Raw genomic sequence first — 18,241 nt, forward strand, 5'->3', positions numbered from 1 at the left:
AAAAAAAAGGGCATTCCAGGCACACAGAGCAGAGTTAATGAAGGAACAGGAGCTCTGAGTGGCTCGACAAGGCTAGGAAAGAGGGTACAAACAGGGAGCAGGGCAAGAGATGGACAGGAGAGCTAGATGAGGGCCAGATCATGCAAGGCCTTATATGCCAAGCAATATATGTACAGTCTAATCTTTCTCCTATAGCTAATGGGGAACCACTGAAAGGGTTTACCCAGGGATGGAACATAAGTCAATTTGCAATTGTAAAAGATTACTTTTGCAAGGGATATGCAGGGCTAGTTGGAAGAGAGCAAAATATAAGACAGGAAGACAAATCAGGGCTGTTCTAGTAGACAGGTGACAGATGATGAGGGCCTATAATAAGATGGCAATAGAATAGGTACAGACAAGTGGGTAGATTTGAAATATTAATGAGGTAGACCCAACCAGATATAGTCGAACATTGGATGTGCAGTTTCGGGGAAAGGATGAGTCAAAGTTGACACCAAACATCCTTTGATTGAGCTCCTGAATGATAGTGATGACTTTCACCAAGATGGGTTTGCTTGAGGAGGGACAGAGTTTGAAGGGAATGGCAGTAGTTCAATATTAGACATTACAAGTTTGACTTTATCAACGAGGCAATTCAGACACATGAGTCATCCAGTAGAGATGTGTAGTAAACACATCTGTGAGTTGAAATAGAAGAGGAACCGGCGGAAGATATGGCATATGTTCAGTGGGTGAAGCCTGATGGCTGTGAATAAGCTTGCTCATAGGACACTTTTAGCCAGAGAAGAATCCCTGCAGAGCTCTGGAGATGCAGCAACACTTACAGGGCAGTCAGAGGAAGAGGAGTCTGAGAGAATAGTCCAAAAGGTAACAGAAGTGATAGGCTAATATCATTTAAATTATTCTATATTATTAATAGGGACAAGAACACTGTAACTGCAATTCTAAATTAATCACACAAAGATTGACATACAATAATAATATAATAATGTGTACTTCAGGATCAGGGAGTTGATGTGTTACATCAAAGTCATTGTTATCTCTCAAATAGGTAATAAATCCAACTTTTCCCAACAAAAAACTTGTTTTCCATGTCCATAAATGTCTCTTATTTTTCCATGGAACCTGGTTATTTTAACCCCATACCTGCTCATTGCTGCCTTTTCTAAATTTCCCATCCCGGTGTAGCTATCTTGAATACTTTCTCCACTGATGCTCTCATCATCAGGTTCGATGTTGACATTGCTCAGTTCCATGGGATCCATTTGAGCTGTCAGCGCTTTCTTGTCCACACACAAGCTCCTTCAGTGTAAACAAGATACTGTACCTTCAGCTTGAGGCTCTTCTACTTGGAGTTATGTTCAGAACACTCTGTTCTGCACACAGAACACAAAATAAATCATTATAATTTACTTTAAATTAGATAAATAAACACTAGTCACCTATTTGTGTATGTTCTCTGTAAAAACATGGAAAGGAAGTAAACTCCTAAAAACTTCACATAAACATGTCCCCAAAGGTTCCATTACCCAATACAAAAAAAAAAAAAAAAAGAAAAAGAAAATGGAAGAGAAAAAGGAAAATTCTTAATAAATTGCCAATCAGCAGGTATTTATAGAATGCCTATGTGTGGCAGGTGCTTTGCTAGTCACTGTAGGAAGAAAAAAAAATCTTAAGACATGGCAGCAGTCTTTAAGAAGCTTTAGCTATTTGTAAGCAGATTGCATGACTTAAAAGGGCGACAATAGTAAACTGTTGATAAAGGAAGATCTGCCAAGGCAGAATCTACCAGTGTCTCTACCAGCAGTAACACAGAAAATTACTGCTTTAATTTGTTAATTGGGCATGAAAGAATTAACACCACCCAAATGCTTGATAACATGCAACACAGGGTAGGATCAGCCTCAGGGAACCACTTTCCAGGCACTTGGATCATGAAGCCAAAGTTAAGAATAGTAACCAAAGCAAGTACAGGTTTATCTTTGAATCAGCCTCAGTCACCATTTATATAAAGTTGAAATGCACTTTAACAAGAAAAGGGTCCAGCTTTTAGGCTCTGCTCTGCCTTTAATTTATTGGATTTCAGCACAAGTTATTTAACTTTTTGACCTCATTTTCCTCAACTGTAAAGTGAAAAGGGATGGACTGGCACTGTGTTAAAAGATGCTATGAATCCATTAATGGTAAGGTTCTGAAATTTTTACTATTGAAATTCTTGTTGAATCGTTATATTGGGAGAAACACTATTACTCTTGGAATGTGTGGTTCTGAAACATGCACTACCCATTTGGTAAGGAAATCCTGAGTAGAGAAACTAACATAAAAATTGCTCCAGAATTCATGGAATCCACAAATCCCCTGACAAATATGAAACAGCCACACGAGAAGGCCTCCACAATCCAGTGCTGCAGCAGCACATCTGTGAAAGACAACTCACACTCAACATGAGTTCACACCCCGAATCACAAAAGTTACAAGTCACACATGGAAACTCATTAGGAGTGTCAGCAGGCACAAGAAATAATAAGATTCATACCCGAGTGACTACAAACTGCAAAGTAACTTAAAATGGACTTTAAAATTAATATAATAAAAAGTAATAAAAGATTCAAAATAAGAAGTAACATCCACAGATTAAGAACATGGTAAAAAAAAAATCAGGTTAGTTTGAGAAACAGCCAAAAAAGAATTCTAAAAATAAAATGTATAGTCATATAAAAAACTCAGCTGAAGGGAGAGTAATGAAACTGGAAGACAGGTCAGTGGAAATCACTCAGATTATATCCCAAAGAAAGAAAGAAAAATATAAAGAAGTTAAGAGACATGGGGAAGAAAAATGAGAAAAAGAAGGTTAAACATACCCTAATAGTTATTCTAATATGAGAAAATTATGAGACTAGGGAGAGACCAAAAGGACATAATGGCAAATAATTGTTGGGAACTAAAGAAAGATAGTAGTTCTCAGGATTTAAAAAAACACACAGTACTTCAAGCAAGAGGAAGAAAAATGAATATATTCATTAATATGAGGTAGTGTAAGTGTATAACATCAAAGATGAAGAGAGAAATGTTAAAAGCACTAGAGAGAATAGAAGTAAGACACACATACAGTTAAAAAAAGAGAGGGCTTCCCTGGTGGTGCAGTGGTTGAGAGTCCGCCTGCCGATGCAGGGGACACGGGTTCGTGCCCCGGTCCGGGAAGATCCCACATGCCGCAGAGCGGCTGGGTCCGTGAGCCATGGCCGCTGAGCCTGCGCGTCCGGAGCCTGTGCTCCACAACGGGAGAGGCCACAACAGTGAAAGGCCCGCGTACCCGAAAAAAAAAAAAAGAGAGAAACTTGTACTAACTGAGTACAAAGGCTTCTCTCAGCACCACACGGTATCAGTTTCACTTCCCAGTAGCAATCACTAACGACAGTTACTATTTTTAGTTCTTCATTTAAAGTTAGTCATTCTAAATTTAAATTATTCACTAAAACCTCTCTGACTTGGTTTATCAACTCTAGACTGACACTTAGGAAGGATAAGGAAAATAGCATACTTCTTTCTATACTCCTAATTCCTTCCCCCACCCTCCTAATTGTTTCAGTTCATGAAATACTTCTACAATGTTAAGATGCATAATAATTTCATCCTATTCTGTAAAACAAATCATAATTTATCTAAAGGATGTTTCTGAACACTGAAAATGAATAATCAGTATTTACAACATTATGATTGTGTAAATAGTATGCCCAAAGAACCTACAGTATATTTGACTACATAATAAAGGAAATATAATCCTATATTACTAAAACTTTGAATGCAAATTATCCATGCTCTTTTACTTTCTGAACGGCTTCCTCCTACATCCTCTGGGTCTTGTTCAGCTGCCAATGTTTCTTGAATGCCATGCCATCTCCGTTCTTCAATTCATTTTGCATTGTGCTGAAATACTGCCTTGAATAACTTTTTTTCACACAATAGGTCCATGTTTGTAAGCAGAATTTCTGAGTTGTGTCATGTTGGAAAATGTCTTTACTTTGCCCTCAAACTTTTTTGATTGTTTGAATTCTAGATTCAAAATCACTTTCCTTCATTATGTTGAAGATATTTGCCTCTTGACTTCTAGCTTCCACTGACGAGTCAGATTCTCATTTCTTTGACTTTTTTTCTTTTGGAGGGTTTTAGGATCCTTATCACAATCTGAAATTTCTCCAGTATGTAACTAGATGTGAGTAGTTTTAAAAATTCATCTTACACCGCACATGGAGAGACCATTCATTGAAAAGACTTGTGTCTTTCTTCTGACCATGAAAATGTTCTACTATTTTAAACCTCTTTCCTCTCTCTAAAACTTGTATTAGTCATGTATTGGACCACTTGATCTCTATTGCCAAGATTTTCTCTTTATTTCCCATCTCTTTATTACTCAATGTTCAGGGATAGTTCCTCAATGTCCAAAATAACAAATTTGATCTTCAGTTGTGTGACATTGTGATATAATAATAAATATACATTTGATCTTCATCCTCATTCCCGGCACAGAGCTCCAAAAGCAATACAATAAATTAATATTTGGGTTTTGTCCCCAGTTCCTGAAATAGCTCTGGAATGATAAAGGAGTTTTTGTTGTTGTTGTTATTCATAACAAGACCCTTTCAACCACACCTGAGTTTACCTTAATGAAGTGACTTTTGTAAAGCCCCTAAGGATGAGGGGGCTGGTTGCCAGGGGAACCAACCAAGTGATTAGACAGTTGGAGCTTTCAGCCCCACTTCCAACCTCCTGGGAGAGGAGAGTGGGTGGGGACTCACTAATGGCCAGTGAGTTAATCAGTCATGCCTAGTTAATGAAGCCTCTATAAAAAAATCCTAACTAAAGGGGTTTGGAGAGCTTCTGGATTGGTTATCATATGGAGGTGCTAGGAGGGTGGAACACCAGGCAAGGGCATGAAAGCTCTGAGATCCCTCCCTTCATACTTTGTCCTATGCATCTCTGCCATCTGGCAGTTTCTGAATTATATCCTTTCATAATAAACCAGTAATCTAGTAAGTAAACTGTTTTCCTGAGTTCTGTGAGCAATTCTAGAAAATTATTAAATCTGATTTATAGCCGGCTGGCCAGAAGTACGGGAGGTCTGGACTTGCCATTGCATCTGAAGTGGAGGCAATCTTGTGGGACTGAGCCCTTAACCTGTGGGATCTGATGTTGGTTCCAGGAAATAGTGTCAGAACTGACTGAACTGTAGGACTCCCAGCTGGTGTGGGAGAATTTGTCAGTGTGAGAAAAACCCATACTTTTGGTATCAGAAGATAGTATTAAGAGTAGAGTAGAAAAACATTGTTTACTTTTAATCTGCACCCATTTTATTTTTCAACCTGTCCACTAATTATTTTTCACACTCATGTTTTTAATTTCTGAGAATCTGTTCAGTCTCTTCCTCTCTTTTCATAACATCTTTTTTTGTTTGTTTTACAGATGCAGTATTTACTCAACCCTTTCTAAGGCTATTGATTAGAAGTTTCCAAAAGCTCTTTTTGTCCCCTAAATTATGTCTTTTTTTCTGGGTTATTCTGTTTGTTAATCTTGGCCCTTCTCTTCCATATGCCTGGTTTTCCTTAAACTCTTAGCGATCCTAGGTTGTCTGTTCATATTTGTGAATGAAGAATATATTGGTTAGCTTAGAAAGCTAGTCCTTGGGGTTTCTCTGAAATCTTGCAGGCTCATTACACTGATGGGTTGCTCCCTTGTGGGTCCTGGGTAAGTGGGGTCTATGCACCCGGTCTGTGTGCAGAGCACCCGCAGGACCCTACTCACAGACACAGCTGGCACTGTAGGCGAGGTGCCTCTGGAAGAAAAACACAGTGATGTATTTTCCCCTTTTGACGGAGCTTCCATTCCTGCTTGTTATCCCTTTTTGCCTGCTGTGGAGGCCCTGGTATTTATTATAGAGTCCATTCTCAGGCTCTCTTTCAGACTAGATTACAGCCTTATCCTTTGGGCAAAAGAGGCAGCCCGAAAGACCAAGAGTCCAAACCAAGGCTCCTTGGTGAACACCTGGTCAATGGTTGTTGGTGATTCACGCCTCCTCTTTATATATATTGACTTAACTTGGAACCGCTACTGGGTCCTTCTGGAGAAAGCCCATTTACCTGGTTTACCCCGGTTCCTTTTCTCTTTCACAGGGTTTCCAGCCCTATCTGCTTTCTGGCTTCTAGGAATTCTTAAAACTTCCATTTGTTATTGACACTGCTATTATTTTACAGAACTTTTGTTTGTTTATAAAGTACCATTTTGTTTGAAGTTTCATTCTTTGAATCCCTCAAAGGTAGGTCATAAGCCCCCCTATTTTAATCTACTCTCAAAGCTTCGTAAACCAAGGATTCCTCAAGTCACAGCTTTGGCCGAGGCCTCTACTGTGATCTCCAGTTCCAAGTGTCCAGATATACACTTGCATATCTCAAAGGTAGTTTAAATTCAATGTGTCTAAAAATCTAACTTGTGATAGTTCCCCTTCTTCCAATATTTCCTCTCCAAAGAATGTTGTCACCATTTATCCAGCTCCTCAAATCAGAAATATCAGTCTTTTATTATAATTTTTTTATCCCTTACATCCAGTCTTTTCCAAAGTCTAGTTGATTTTACAAACAAATTATTTCTCAAATTAGACTGCTTCTTTCCCTTTCTTACACCATCAGTCTTGTCCAAGTGACCATCATTTCTTACACTGTCAATTGCAACAATTGTAATTGATGCCTTGAGTCCTTTCTTGCCTACTTTCTCCCTCCTCATTCATTTTCCACACGACATCCAGAGTGATCTTTTAAAAACAAAACTTAGGTCATGTCATTTATTTGCATAAAACCTTCTATTGTCTTCACTTTACTCTTAGGATAAAGTCTAAGATTCTCAGCATGCCCACAAGGTTCCACATGGTCCCTCCACTTCTGGCTTCATTCCTTCCACACTCTCCCCACCTCGCTGTACTAGCTACTCTGGCCTCCTTTCGATTTCAGGGACTTCCCAAGTTCTCTACCACCTCAGGCCATTTGCACATTCAGGTCGCTGTGCCTGGAATGATCTCCCCCTCCTGCATGCCATGATTTGCTTAGTCAATCCCTCTGGGGGATTACAGGAGTATACATGTCAGCAGTCCTGGGAACTTCAGCTAAAGTCTATTTCACACTGTACTTATTCATAGGAACATCATTAATTTCATTCACATTAAGCAATGCTAATCCCAGGGTTAAAAACAAAAGAGAAAATGTCAAACACTCTTATGGTACTTACTACATGCCAGACATTATTACAAGGGCTTCACATCTATCAACTCATTGAATTCTCACAGCATCCTACTGAGGTGGGTACTATTTTTGTTCTTATTCCCATTTTACAGATGAGGTAATGAAAGTCCAGAGGGGTTGAGCATACTCTATGCTACACCACCTCTGTGCTGTTGTCTCTACTACAGAGAACTAAAGCCCAGACAGGAACAGAAAATCTGGCTTTGGTGATAAATAGAACTGGTTGTAAGTCCTGACCAAATTAACTAACTTCTGACTTTCTGTCATCCCATATGCAAAATGAGAATAAAGCAGTGTGAGGGTTTAAATGATATTATGCATGGCAAAGTGTGGTTTGTAGTAAGCCCTCAATAAATTTAAATCCCTCTTCCCTCTCCCAATCATCAGAATTTAATTACTGCTTACATCTGCATGCAAATGTGTATAGTATTTCATATGAATATCCACACACGCATATAATTTACCATAGGCAGTTAGAGGACCTTACAGTTCTCAAACTCTCACAAACATTGTAAGCAAGGTAGGTACTCCTTCACAAATAAAAAAATTGAGACCTAATCTTATACTATTTTCACCATATATAAAACACTTACATTTTTAGTTGTATGATTATTTGATAAATAACTGTCTCCTCCAACAGGTAAAAAATTTCATGAAGGTGGGAACAGGGCCAGGTTTGTAGACTACATATACATATTCCCATCATCTAGCACAGTGCCTGGTGATACATCCTCCTAAGACCAAGGCAACTTTGTATGATCTCCTTTATAGATACAAGTACACATTCTTGTTATAGCTTTCTAGGTTAATATTTCAAAGTGAAATAGAAATGTTCCCTTCTGGTTCCCAAGAGAAAGAACAGCTTTGTTAGACAAAGAATGTTCAAAATTCTTCTAAAAGAGAAATCAGATTTGGTTTGACAGAACTTTTGGTAGTCTAGCCTTTCTAGCTAATGATGTTAAGTTTCTCTGCAAAGGAGATTTTGCAGAAACAGACTGGATATTCCGGTGCAGTGGTCTTCTGCATTGCCATCTTACTTCACTCATTCATGAAGGTGCAAAATCAAAACTTGAAACAAAGGTATTTGGCACACTATCACCATTTGGAAGACTTTGTTTCATCATATTTATTAAGCCAGCCAGATGTCCTAAATAGCTGATTCCTTGTATCCAATTTCTAGTTATTAAACATTATGCATAACATTTCTTTGTAACATGATTTATAAGTATTTATTTTACCCGATAAGTGAAAGTGAAAAAGGAGCTAGCATTTCCCACTATCGCTGTTTGTTTTGTCTTTCATGCCAGCCCAGTTCTGATGAACATACTCTGAAATCCAGGTTTAGGTGGCAGAGTTTACACTTTGGTTGAGTGCGCAGGAAGTAGCTCGTCCTGCAGCTTCCAAAAGCCAAATTATCTTGCATCCGAGGAACTGATTTAAATCCACATCCAAAATATATCTTAGATAAATGAACATAGGTTTGACAATGAAATAAACCTAATTACCTTTATGTGAAATTCTCTTAAACAATTTCCCCAACAATGCCATTCTAGTCACACATTGATATTCAGATGGCGTATGAGCCTACGGCATGATTTCTCACAGAAATTAGCTTCCATAAAAGCTTTCACTGTCATTCAGTCTGATGTACGTCTTAGAAAAGAAACTGGCCATAATAGCAGAACCATATTCACTTGACTACTTCCTATTGCTGGTGATAATAGTTTAGCATTTTTCATTCCCTTCCTCTACTTAGACATAGCTTAGAAACAATATCAAGGGAGAACTAGAAAAGTTAAAAGAAATAACCTTATGCTGAGGTCTTGTCCCTTTGCTAAGAATATTACATGCTTTTTAATATAAGAATTAAAGCAGCCCTTTGATGAGGTATAAAGGACTATTCATAAAATCTGAATACATTATTTTGCTTACAAATTTTCTAGCTCTGCTCTGAGAAAAAGACATAGATTCTCTAGTCATCTTAAATGTTAAGAAATATCTGAAATTCCTGCATAAATTTTAGTTCCTATTTTCCCAAACAATAGTTTGTTTCCAGAAATGAACAGCAATATGTAGCATATATGAAATTAACATAGTGAACTGTTTGTTCTATCCATGTTAATACATGATATTTAATAATCTGTCATAAATTATGCATACACTAAGTTCCAAAATGTCTACATTCTATATAATAGATACTGGACCACCCCCAGAGTTACTTTTTTCTTCTGAAAATAATTTTTTTTTACTTTCTTTAAAGTAACTCATGTGTTAAAAATAATAGCTTCAATAACCCATAAAGCACACTGTATAACATGGTTAAAGAAAACTCAACAGTTTAGCTCTCAAAACTACATTTCTCGGTACTTAAAAGTTACTGATATACTCCCTAGGAGTATAAATATAAAGACTTTCCAGAAAATCGCAAAACATTATCTAAATATAAATCGCAACAAATAGAAGATCTTGGTCTGTAAAATAAATGGCGATCTTTTACAGGAAACATACCTAAATTTCTTTAGTTCGTCAAAAATAAAAATTCTTTCATCCAACAAGTTGCCCATAAATATGATATATATCATTTCAATTACTTTTCACTGAGTTATAAAACACTCAGTTTTGCTATCACCTGTGCATTTAATTAAAATAATCACCATACATTCTGTAAGAAGCTCAAAATACAAGGGTACTTAAATCCATTAAGAATTCTCCCCATCTGATTAATAAATTTGAGGAATAGAGCTCAAATTTTTAATGATTCCAGTCCTTCCAAATCCAAAGCTTTGCTTATATTCTACTCAATCTCTCAATTTCTTCTAGTAAGTTTGCTGCAAAAATACTCCTTCACTAAAATGGTTACATAAGAAGACAAGGTAAGACACAACTTCTGTTTTGCATTTGACAGTGATGCAGCCCAAACATTTAGCCTTTCACATCTGCTGCAGTGATGTGATGTTCCTTCTTTGATTAGACTACATTTTTGTGGGCGTTTTTGTTTTCAAGATGAAGAAAACCTTTAATGTTATAACACTGAGAATGCACTTCTCAAACATTAGACTTCCTCCTAAGACAAATTAAGTTGGTTCCTCAGAGCGATTAACCAGGAAATGTAAATAACTAAACCCTTGTTACCTGCTGGTTTTGCAATGTTTCCCTTTTCTATTATCCACCTAAACTTATCTGCAAAAGAAAACTGCAATCAGGATCTGGGTAAATAATTTCAATGTCTGACATTATATTGAATTGAGCTTTTTTTAAAGAGAAAAAAAAATTTACCCAAGTAGTATTTTCAAATATTTTAATTTGTAATAAATAATCAATACCATAAAAAGAAGAAAGGAAGCATTATTTTAACACTGCAAATGTTCATGTAAAAACAGCTTTACCTTAATTATTTATCCAGTCCTGTGCAATCTTTCTGGAATTGTTTGGAATGGCAGACTCCTGTTGCAGAGGTGACTTATGTGAACCTTTGGGGATCTAGACAATGATTTAAAGACCAGTGGGAGTGAACTAGATAAGCCAATCACCACCACCACCTCTCACCCCAACACCTCCCTCTGTCCAACTTGCGTCAGCTCTTAAAAAAAAGAGAAGCTAAATCAGTTTACTGTTGTACATTTGGATTAAACATCAGTTACACCAATTTCTATTTGCTTTTAGAATTTTGGCTTTTATGCAACAAACTACTCACTTACTGAAAGTTTTTTCTTGATTCGTGTCATTCTGTATGAAGATTCTATAGGTTGGTTGACTGATAAATCTCAAAATGTTAATTTTTCAACAGGTTTATGAACTTAAAGTAAAAATAATACCAGAATAACGGAGTCAGACTGCTTAATGAATGTTGTAATCAGAATGCATAGAAGATATTAATTGAATAGCAAAAGAGTTATTTTCTTTTGAATTGTCGATTTTATTCAGAGGAAATGTTATAGAATAACAGACACTCCCAACAGCACCAAGTTACTCAAGGTGCCGTGAGGTTGGAAATCATAAGCTCTGTCAGCCTCTGCTACCATTTCAAAGGCAGTGTGCTGAGTAAGCAAAACACTATTTGGAGTTTTTAAAGAATTTCTAAACAGACATTTTCTCCCTTTCAAAAAAATCTACTTGGCTTTCCACGTATTAGAGGAAGAGTTCAAAGATGTTGGCAAATAATTCATTCTGTTATGAAAATGTATAAAGCAGACTTATTTCTGAAAGTGAGGTGAGAAAAACAAATTTAAAAATCAATCCAGAATTAAGGGTTCTTTGCCTTTTTAATATTTATAACGTGGATAAACTATCCGATAACCAATCAGAAGGAATGCTAGATTGCAACAGTTGTGTCAATTCCCTATTTCTAAAAAAAAACCCTACTAAACATTGTTCTTTGAGTAGAAAATTCTTAAGTTGATGCAAGACATTAAACATTAAACAAAACGTCCAGTTATCCATTTCTCTTTTCCATTTTAAATGTGCCCATTTCGTCTATTAACTTTATCATGGTATGTTTACATTCATTTGTCTTTTAGTTAGCTGCTTCTTTATTTTTCAGAGTTACCTTGTAGTTTTGTGCCTTATCAGATAAAAATTATTATGGTCTAGGGGAAAAATGATAATAAATACACTAATTTTAATTTCAGATAAGTTTAAAGACTATTCCTTTTCAAATTACTTCCGTCATTTAATTATAATCTTTCCAACTTAAGATTTCCTTCTGTTTGCAAAGTTACAAATTTGCAAAAAATTAAGAATAAAATAAGTATAAAATTAAGTATAAATAAGTATAAATAAGTATAAAATTAAGAAAGGAAAAATAAGTATAAATAAGTATAAAATTAAGAAAGGAAAAACCTGCACTAATTGTTAGAAGATGAAACACTTGTATTCTAGTAAAAGTCCATTTAATAGTGGAAATCCATTTCATACTATATCTTCATATAAAATAGGGTGGAGATAAATGTATAAACACCTACAGCTTTACTTCTCTTAAAATTTTAAGCTTTGGCTTCCATATAATTCTGATCTTCAAGTTCACTAAATAATTATAACAAATTAGCGTGTTGGATTAAAATTAAAAGTACACATAAAAGACTTCTATGAAGGGTCTTTTCATATTTCTTTAGAACCTACTCTAATTGCAAAATTCTTATCACAGAACTTTCCTAACATTGACTCAAAAATCAAATACACACATGCAAAAACTAATTTGACAAAAGTTGGCTGAATTAAAATGACTTAGGAACGTTTTTGTTATTTAACTATTTTTCCCCTAGATATTTGGCATGTTTAGACATGCAAAAATTAATGAAGAAATGTATGGTCTGGTCTTGACAAAACTCACAGTAACTTTCCTTTCATAAGGAAAATACAGACTTAAACATTATAGTTTCATGTCCTGAACATTTCTTAAAATCATATCATAATGTGATTTCACATATATATTTGGTAATAGATTCTTCTCTTTTGATTTTTAAAAAATGCAAATGCTACATATTCTGTTAGGTTCTGATTCGGTTCAAGCATCACTGTACAAAGAGGTAATGGACCAGAATATGCACAGAATTTTAAAAAATGAATAAAATGAAAATGAAATGAATAAAATGAAAAATATATGGGTAGTGAATAATGAAGCAAGTCCTTCACATAAGGAATTCATATAAATGCCACCAAGAACAGGTATATGAAACTTGGTCAGGGTAGGGGGGTAGTCTGCAGGCGGTAAAATATGTCCACTTAAAGGGATACCGGGCTTCCCAAATTATAACATGATTAATATTAGCAGAATTGCACCATATACGCCATAGGATGCCAGAAGATGAAAAGTCCCCAGGGGCTGAGGCCATCCAAGACGACTTCAGGGAGCCTAAGGACCTAGAAGAGGGCCTTAAAGTCCAGGTGAGATTGCAACGGGTAGAGAGGAAAGGGAGAGGCATCCTGGACGCAAATTGTAGACATGATAAAAGCATGTTCTGGCAACGGTGAGTAGCCTGGCTGCAGCAGAGACTTTTCAGAGCAAAACGGAATAGAACGGAAGAGTCCAGGCTGTAGAAGGCGCTAAATCTTGGGACTCAGATTTTTGCGATCAGGATCTCTTGAAAGCTTCTGAAGAAAATCATAGAATCAGCAGGGAAGGGAATAAGATGGGATGATAGGGTGGAGCTAGAGATAGGGACAAGAAGGATGCTGAGGATGCTGGCTGATGGCTGAGCTTTGGTGCTATTGGCCTGTCTGAGAACAATGGCAGAAGAGAAGGCAGATGGAAAGGATTTAAAGTGGGGTCAGTGGTAGTTTGACTCTTTCTTATACTACTGCTTCCATTTATCACTCTCACTAGCTCACAACACACGCTGTGAATTTTATGTGATCATTCTATGAGAAATAAGAAACTTGCAATAAAATCTTCATATTCCTTTACATAGAGAAAGAGAATATATGGTGGTAACTCATCCATTTCAGGACCCCTCCCATTAATCTGTGGCTGTTCTTTTCAAATAGTACAGAGAAGGTCCTAGAATGTATATCCCAATATGTTATCTATTAAAAGTACAAAATTGCTGACTCAAAATAAACTGATTCAGATCACATCCATGCATTGAATCAGGTTTTTTTCTTGCCCATACTTAAAAGCATTGCTCTTCTTGTTTCAAATTTCTACCTTCATCGATTTCTTCGAAGGGAAAGTTGCAGCTGGATAAAGTTAAAATTGGTCAACAATTAAAAAAAAATCCCTTAGCCAGATCATCATGGCATTTTTCAATGACACTGGGAAAGGTAACCTGTTGTTCTCATCATGACTGTACCCAAATTTCTAATTTTAGTCATGGGACAAAATAATACTTGGCAATACAATACAATACAATGTGCTTATAGTCAAATTGGAAGAAGATGGGTAGCAACAGTAACAACTAAGAAACACAATGACCTAATTTTTAATAATTTTGTATCGCCTTTCTAGTTGTATTCACTTACTTTTCTTTGCCCTTACTTCAATTTCCCTTTAGGTCACCTACCTTTTTCCTTGCTTCTGTTTCTTGTTAAGTTTTCTGTGTCTTTATGATGGCTTAATTTCCAAGAAGAGAATTTTATCATGTCCAGGCTTTAGATTTGTAAACTCAAAATCTGGTATAGTAGATCAGTTTCCAAGATTATAGGTCTGTTCTCATCCAACAGCCAATATTAGTGCTTCCAAATATGGACAAAATGTGCATTAATCCAACTTTTCTATTTTTTTTTTATAGTATTATAGGTAAACGTCTGTCTGACCAAATCACTCCTAGAAATGGAAAACACTAGCACAGCTGCAGTTAGAAACAAGATTTTGGTTACTTCTTTTTAACATAAGATTTACTCTCTGGCTTTTGGGTTTCAGGCTTAGGGTGATGTGATCTTTTTTGATGTCACTCTTTGGCCCTCCAAATTCTTCACCTTATCTCTCTTAGTATGAATACATGCAAAAAAGAAAAAGAAGAAAAACCATACAGAAATGTTGCAGAAATCTTCCTAAATCATTGAAATAGCAGACTTCATGTTATCCTAGAGGTGACCTGAGCACGTAGGTCCTTCCTGCAGAGTGAGGGAAGCATAGGCGTGCTATAGTCTCTCTCTTCATGGTTATGACATTATTAATCTCAATTTACAGAAAAAGAAATAAGGACTACAAGAAAAATATGAATATGACTCCCAAAAGCCATACACCAAATTAATTGTAAACACAGAAATAGAGATGAATCATTTTCTAATTCCCCTTCAGCGGAGTCTCTCAGATATCTATGGAAGCTTAGGCCACTTCTATTTTTTGAGGCTCCAAATATACTTTTTAAATTTTTTAAAAATCCTGAACGGGGTTTCTAAATTGTCATACATTTTTCAATGATCCTATTCCACAAAATAACACCTCAACACAAATATAATACAAGTGACTTAATGAATATCCTTATTTGATGATAACTTCAAAAAGTCTAAATTTGGGACCCTCTCAAATATGAGGCCTTAAGAGGCTGCCCAGCCCTGGCCCCTGGGAGAGGCCCTGCTTTTCTGTTCAAAAAAAAACCTCCCTGACCAAGAGAAGGGCAACAACCCACGTGTGCTGAGGAAATTGCTCGGTTGACGGCATCCCCCTCTCTTGAGCCCAGCCTAAACCACCTTTACAGTTATACAATGGAGCATTTTGGAAATGTTTGAATAGTCACTGTGTTGCAAAATTAGCAAACAAGTTTGGTGCAGGTTGACAAACTTACTGACCTGGCCACAGACCTAAATAGAAAATTCCTTTTAGCCTTAGCTGACGAAAAAATAAAAACTACTTAGAAGACAGCTCGTGCTGTTCATGATATTTTGTTCTCTCCATTTTGCCTTTCAAGCAACTCAAATCTTTCTGGTCCATTTCATTTCTTGATCCCACATGGAAATGATGCAGAGAAAAGGGTATCACAAGTTCATTCCAGCCTTCTGCTTAAGCAAATACACCAAGGTGAAGAAGGATAACAAGGTCTGTGTGGCTTATGGGTGATCATAACTTAAATAATGTACTGAAATTCTAAATGTTAAATGAGAGCTCTTAAAAGCTTGCCTTAAAGAATGATTCTTATCCTTTAAAGTGCCTGCTTGAGAAAATAGCCCTGCTAGGAGATGTATGATTATAACGATTAAATTACAACAACACTTCCTAAATAACTAAATCACGATGTTAATTTAAGTTCTTCATACAGAATACAGTATTAATGTGGTGCTAAACTGAGTCGACTGCTTTTCTAAGTAATAGCAATTGATGGTTTAAAAATTACATCCTGGGCTTCCCTGGTGGCGCAGTGGTTGAGAGTCCGCCTGCCGATGCAGGGGACACGGGTTCGTTTCCCGGTCCGGGAGGATCCCGCATGCCGCGGAGCGGCTGGGCCCGTGAGCCATGGCCGCTGAGCCTGCGCGTCCGGAGCCTGTGCTCCGCAACAGGAGAGGCCACAATAGTGAGAGGCCCGCGTACCGCAAAAACAAAACAAAACAAAAAAACAACAAAAAAAAGTACATCCTATTTGGGCAGCAGCACATTCATTTCCATTGCTCTCTTTCGTAGTCCCTCCCATCCCTTTCCTTTCAAAGCAAATTCTCTTCCAGAACAATTTCTGTGTATTTGGATTTTGTAATTTCATCAGTGATTGGACTTTGTAAATCTGGTGTCATCTTGCTTGAATTCAGACAACCAACAGTTTCTAGAGCTGGGACCCAATAGGCTGCCTGGTTGTACTGGGAGGAGAGAGAGGGCAAAGGAGACAGAAGAGCGCCCAGCAGAATTTTTAAAGGGAAGGGGCTCTCCGGAAAGGTGATGACATGAAACCATCCTGTAAAAGAATCAGTACCCCTAATAACAAAAGGTATGCTCAGGTGGGCTCACCAGTATATTGAAACAAGGAATGCAAGTCCACCATAAAGTGTTCTTCAAAGGAATTTTTGAGCAGAATAAGACATATACTAGTGATGTTGACCTTTCTTAATGGACTTTTCAGGGAATGCAGAGGATTTCCTGAGTCAGGTCTCCTCAGTGAGAGGGCAGGTTTCTGCCCAGGGAGCTCTGTCTCGCTGAGCTGTAAGCAGCCCCAGGGCCCAGCCATGTTGCGGTCAGAGCTCTTTGCAGTATGCTTGTTGACAGATGTACTGTCCTTTGCTACAGGTGTTAGCAGTGTCCAGCATGACAAGATGCACTGAACTTTTTGTTCTTTATGTGTTGCATGAGTTAGGAATTATACTTCCTGGAGGGCTGGGTTTACAGTTGGTAGCACAAATCTTTCTTTAAACATAGGAAAGCTGACTCGGAAAAAGTAAATGTCTTGACCTCATTCTTCAGGACAGCAGTAGAGGGGCAGATGGTATATTTACGAGGTTTGGGGATGGATTCAAGTATGTCTAGACAGCCGATTTAGATTAGTTGTAAGCAATCTGTTGTGTTTGTTTACCTTATTAATATTAGGTTATGCCTGGTTCATAGTAGGTACTGTATAAATTTTAAATGAAAGTCTTTATTAAATGTACCGATTCAATCTGTGCATCCAAAACAATTCTTTAGAATTTATTTAAGGGTTGCAACAGGAAATATTCTAATAATTATTCTAATCGAGGATCCTGCCATATATTAAAATGCAGTAGTTCCTTCTTATGCTCAGAGCCAATTGTGAGATGGTAAAGTGAAAGCCCATGCTATATGTAAGGAGCCATTAGTCCTTTTATAGAGTGCTGCATTCCCGGAATATTAAGCAGTAATTACCAATGATGTGTTCAAAGAATATTCAAAGAATAATAAGGATATCGGAAAATTATAATAAGTTTTCAAAAGCAAGATACAAAATCTAACAGTAATATGCTCCCTGTGTTGTTTTTAAAATTATACATATATTATATAAAAACATATATTTTTTATATATTAATGTATAATATACTATTTCCCTTTTCAGGCCAAGGGAAAAATGCCTGAATGAACACATATCAAAATACAAAGAGTGGTTATTTCCAGATTGTGAAAATGTTGATAATGGTTTTTTTCTCATCTATATTTTCCAAATAACCTTTTATTTTTTAAATTTATTTATTTAATTAATTTATTTTTGGCTGTGTTGGGTCTTCGTTGCTTCATGCAGACTTTCTCTAGTTGTGGTGAGTAGGGGCTACTCTTCATTGCTGTGCGCGGGCTACTCATTGCAGTGGCTTCTCTCATTGCAGAGCACGGGCTCTAGGCGTGCAGGCTTCAGTAGTTGCAGCTCGCAGGCTCAGTAGTTGTGGCTCACAGGCTCTAGAGCACAGGCTCAGTAGTTGTGGCGCATGGGCTTAGTTGCTTCGCTGCATGTGGGATCTTCCCGGACCAGGGCTCGAACCCATGTCCCCTGCATTGGCAGGCAGATTCTCAACCACTGTGCCACCAGGGAAGCCCCAAATAACCTTTAAAAAGTATGGATTACTTTCACTATGAGAAAACCAATAAA

General features: G+C 37.0%; 1 protein-coding gene across 4 annotated transcripts in view; it reads right to left on the reverse strand.

Annotated features, from left to right (window-relative positions):
- Positions 1 to 18,241, reverse strand: part of SLC38A4 (solute carrier family 38 member 4) — a 69,112-nt gene that overhangs the window by 29,628 nt on the left and 21,243 nt on the right. For 2 of the 4 annotated variants that reach the window (XM_082667074.1, XM_082667071.1), the window contains exons 1-2: positions 10,676 to 10,745; positions 1,150 to 1,379 (exon numbers count right to left, since the gene is read on the reverse strand). In XM_082667074.1, coding sequence (XP_082523200.1) covers positions 1,150 to 1,268 — 119 coding nt within the window. In that variant the 5' untranslated portion in view covers positions 1,269 to 1,379; positions 10,676 to 10,745. Of the gene's footprint in view, positions 1 to 1,149; positions 2,177 to 10,675; positions 10,746 to 18,241 lie in introns of those variants that run through there. The other 2 variants (XM_082667073.1, XM_082667072.1) reach the window with 2 other exon arrangements.

Source organism: Grampus griseus (assembly GCF_964374135.1).
Source record: "Grampus griseus genome assembly, chromosome: 11".
NCBI classification, from domain to species: Eukaryota; Metazoa; Chordata; class Mammalia; order Artiodactyla; family Delphinidae; genus Grampus; species Grampus griseus.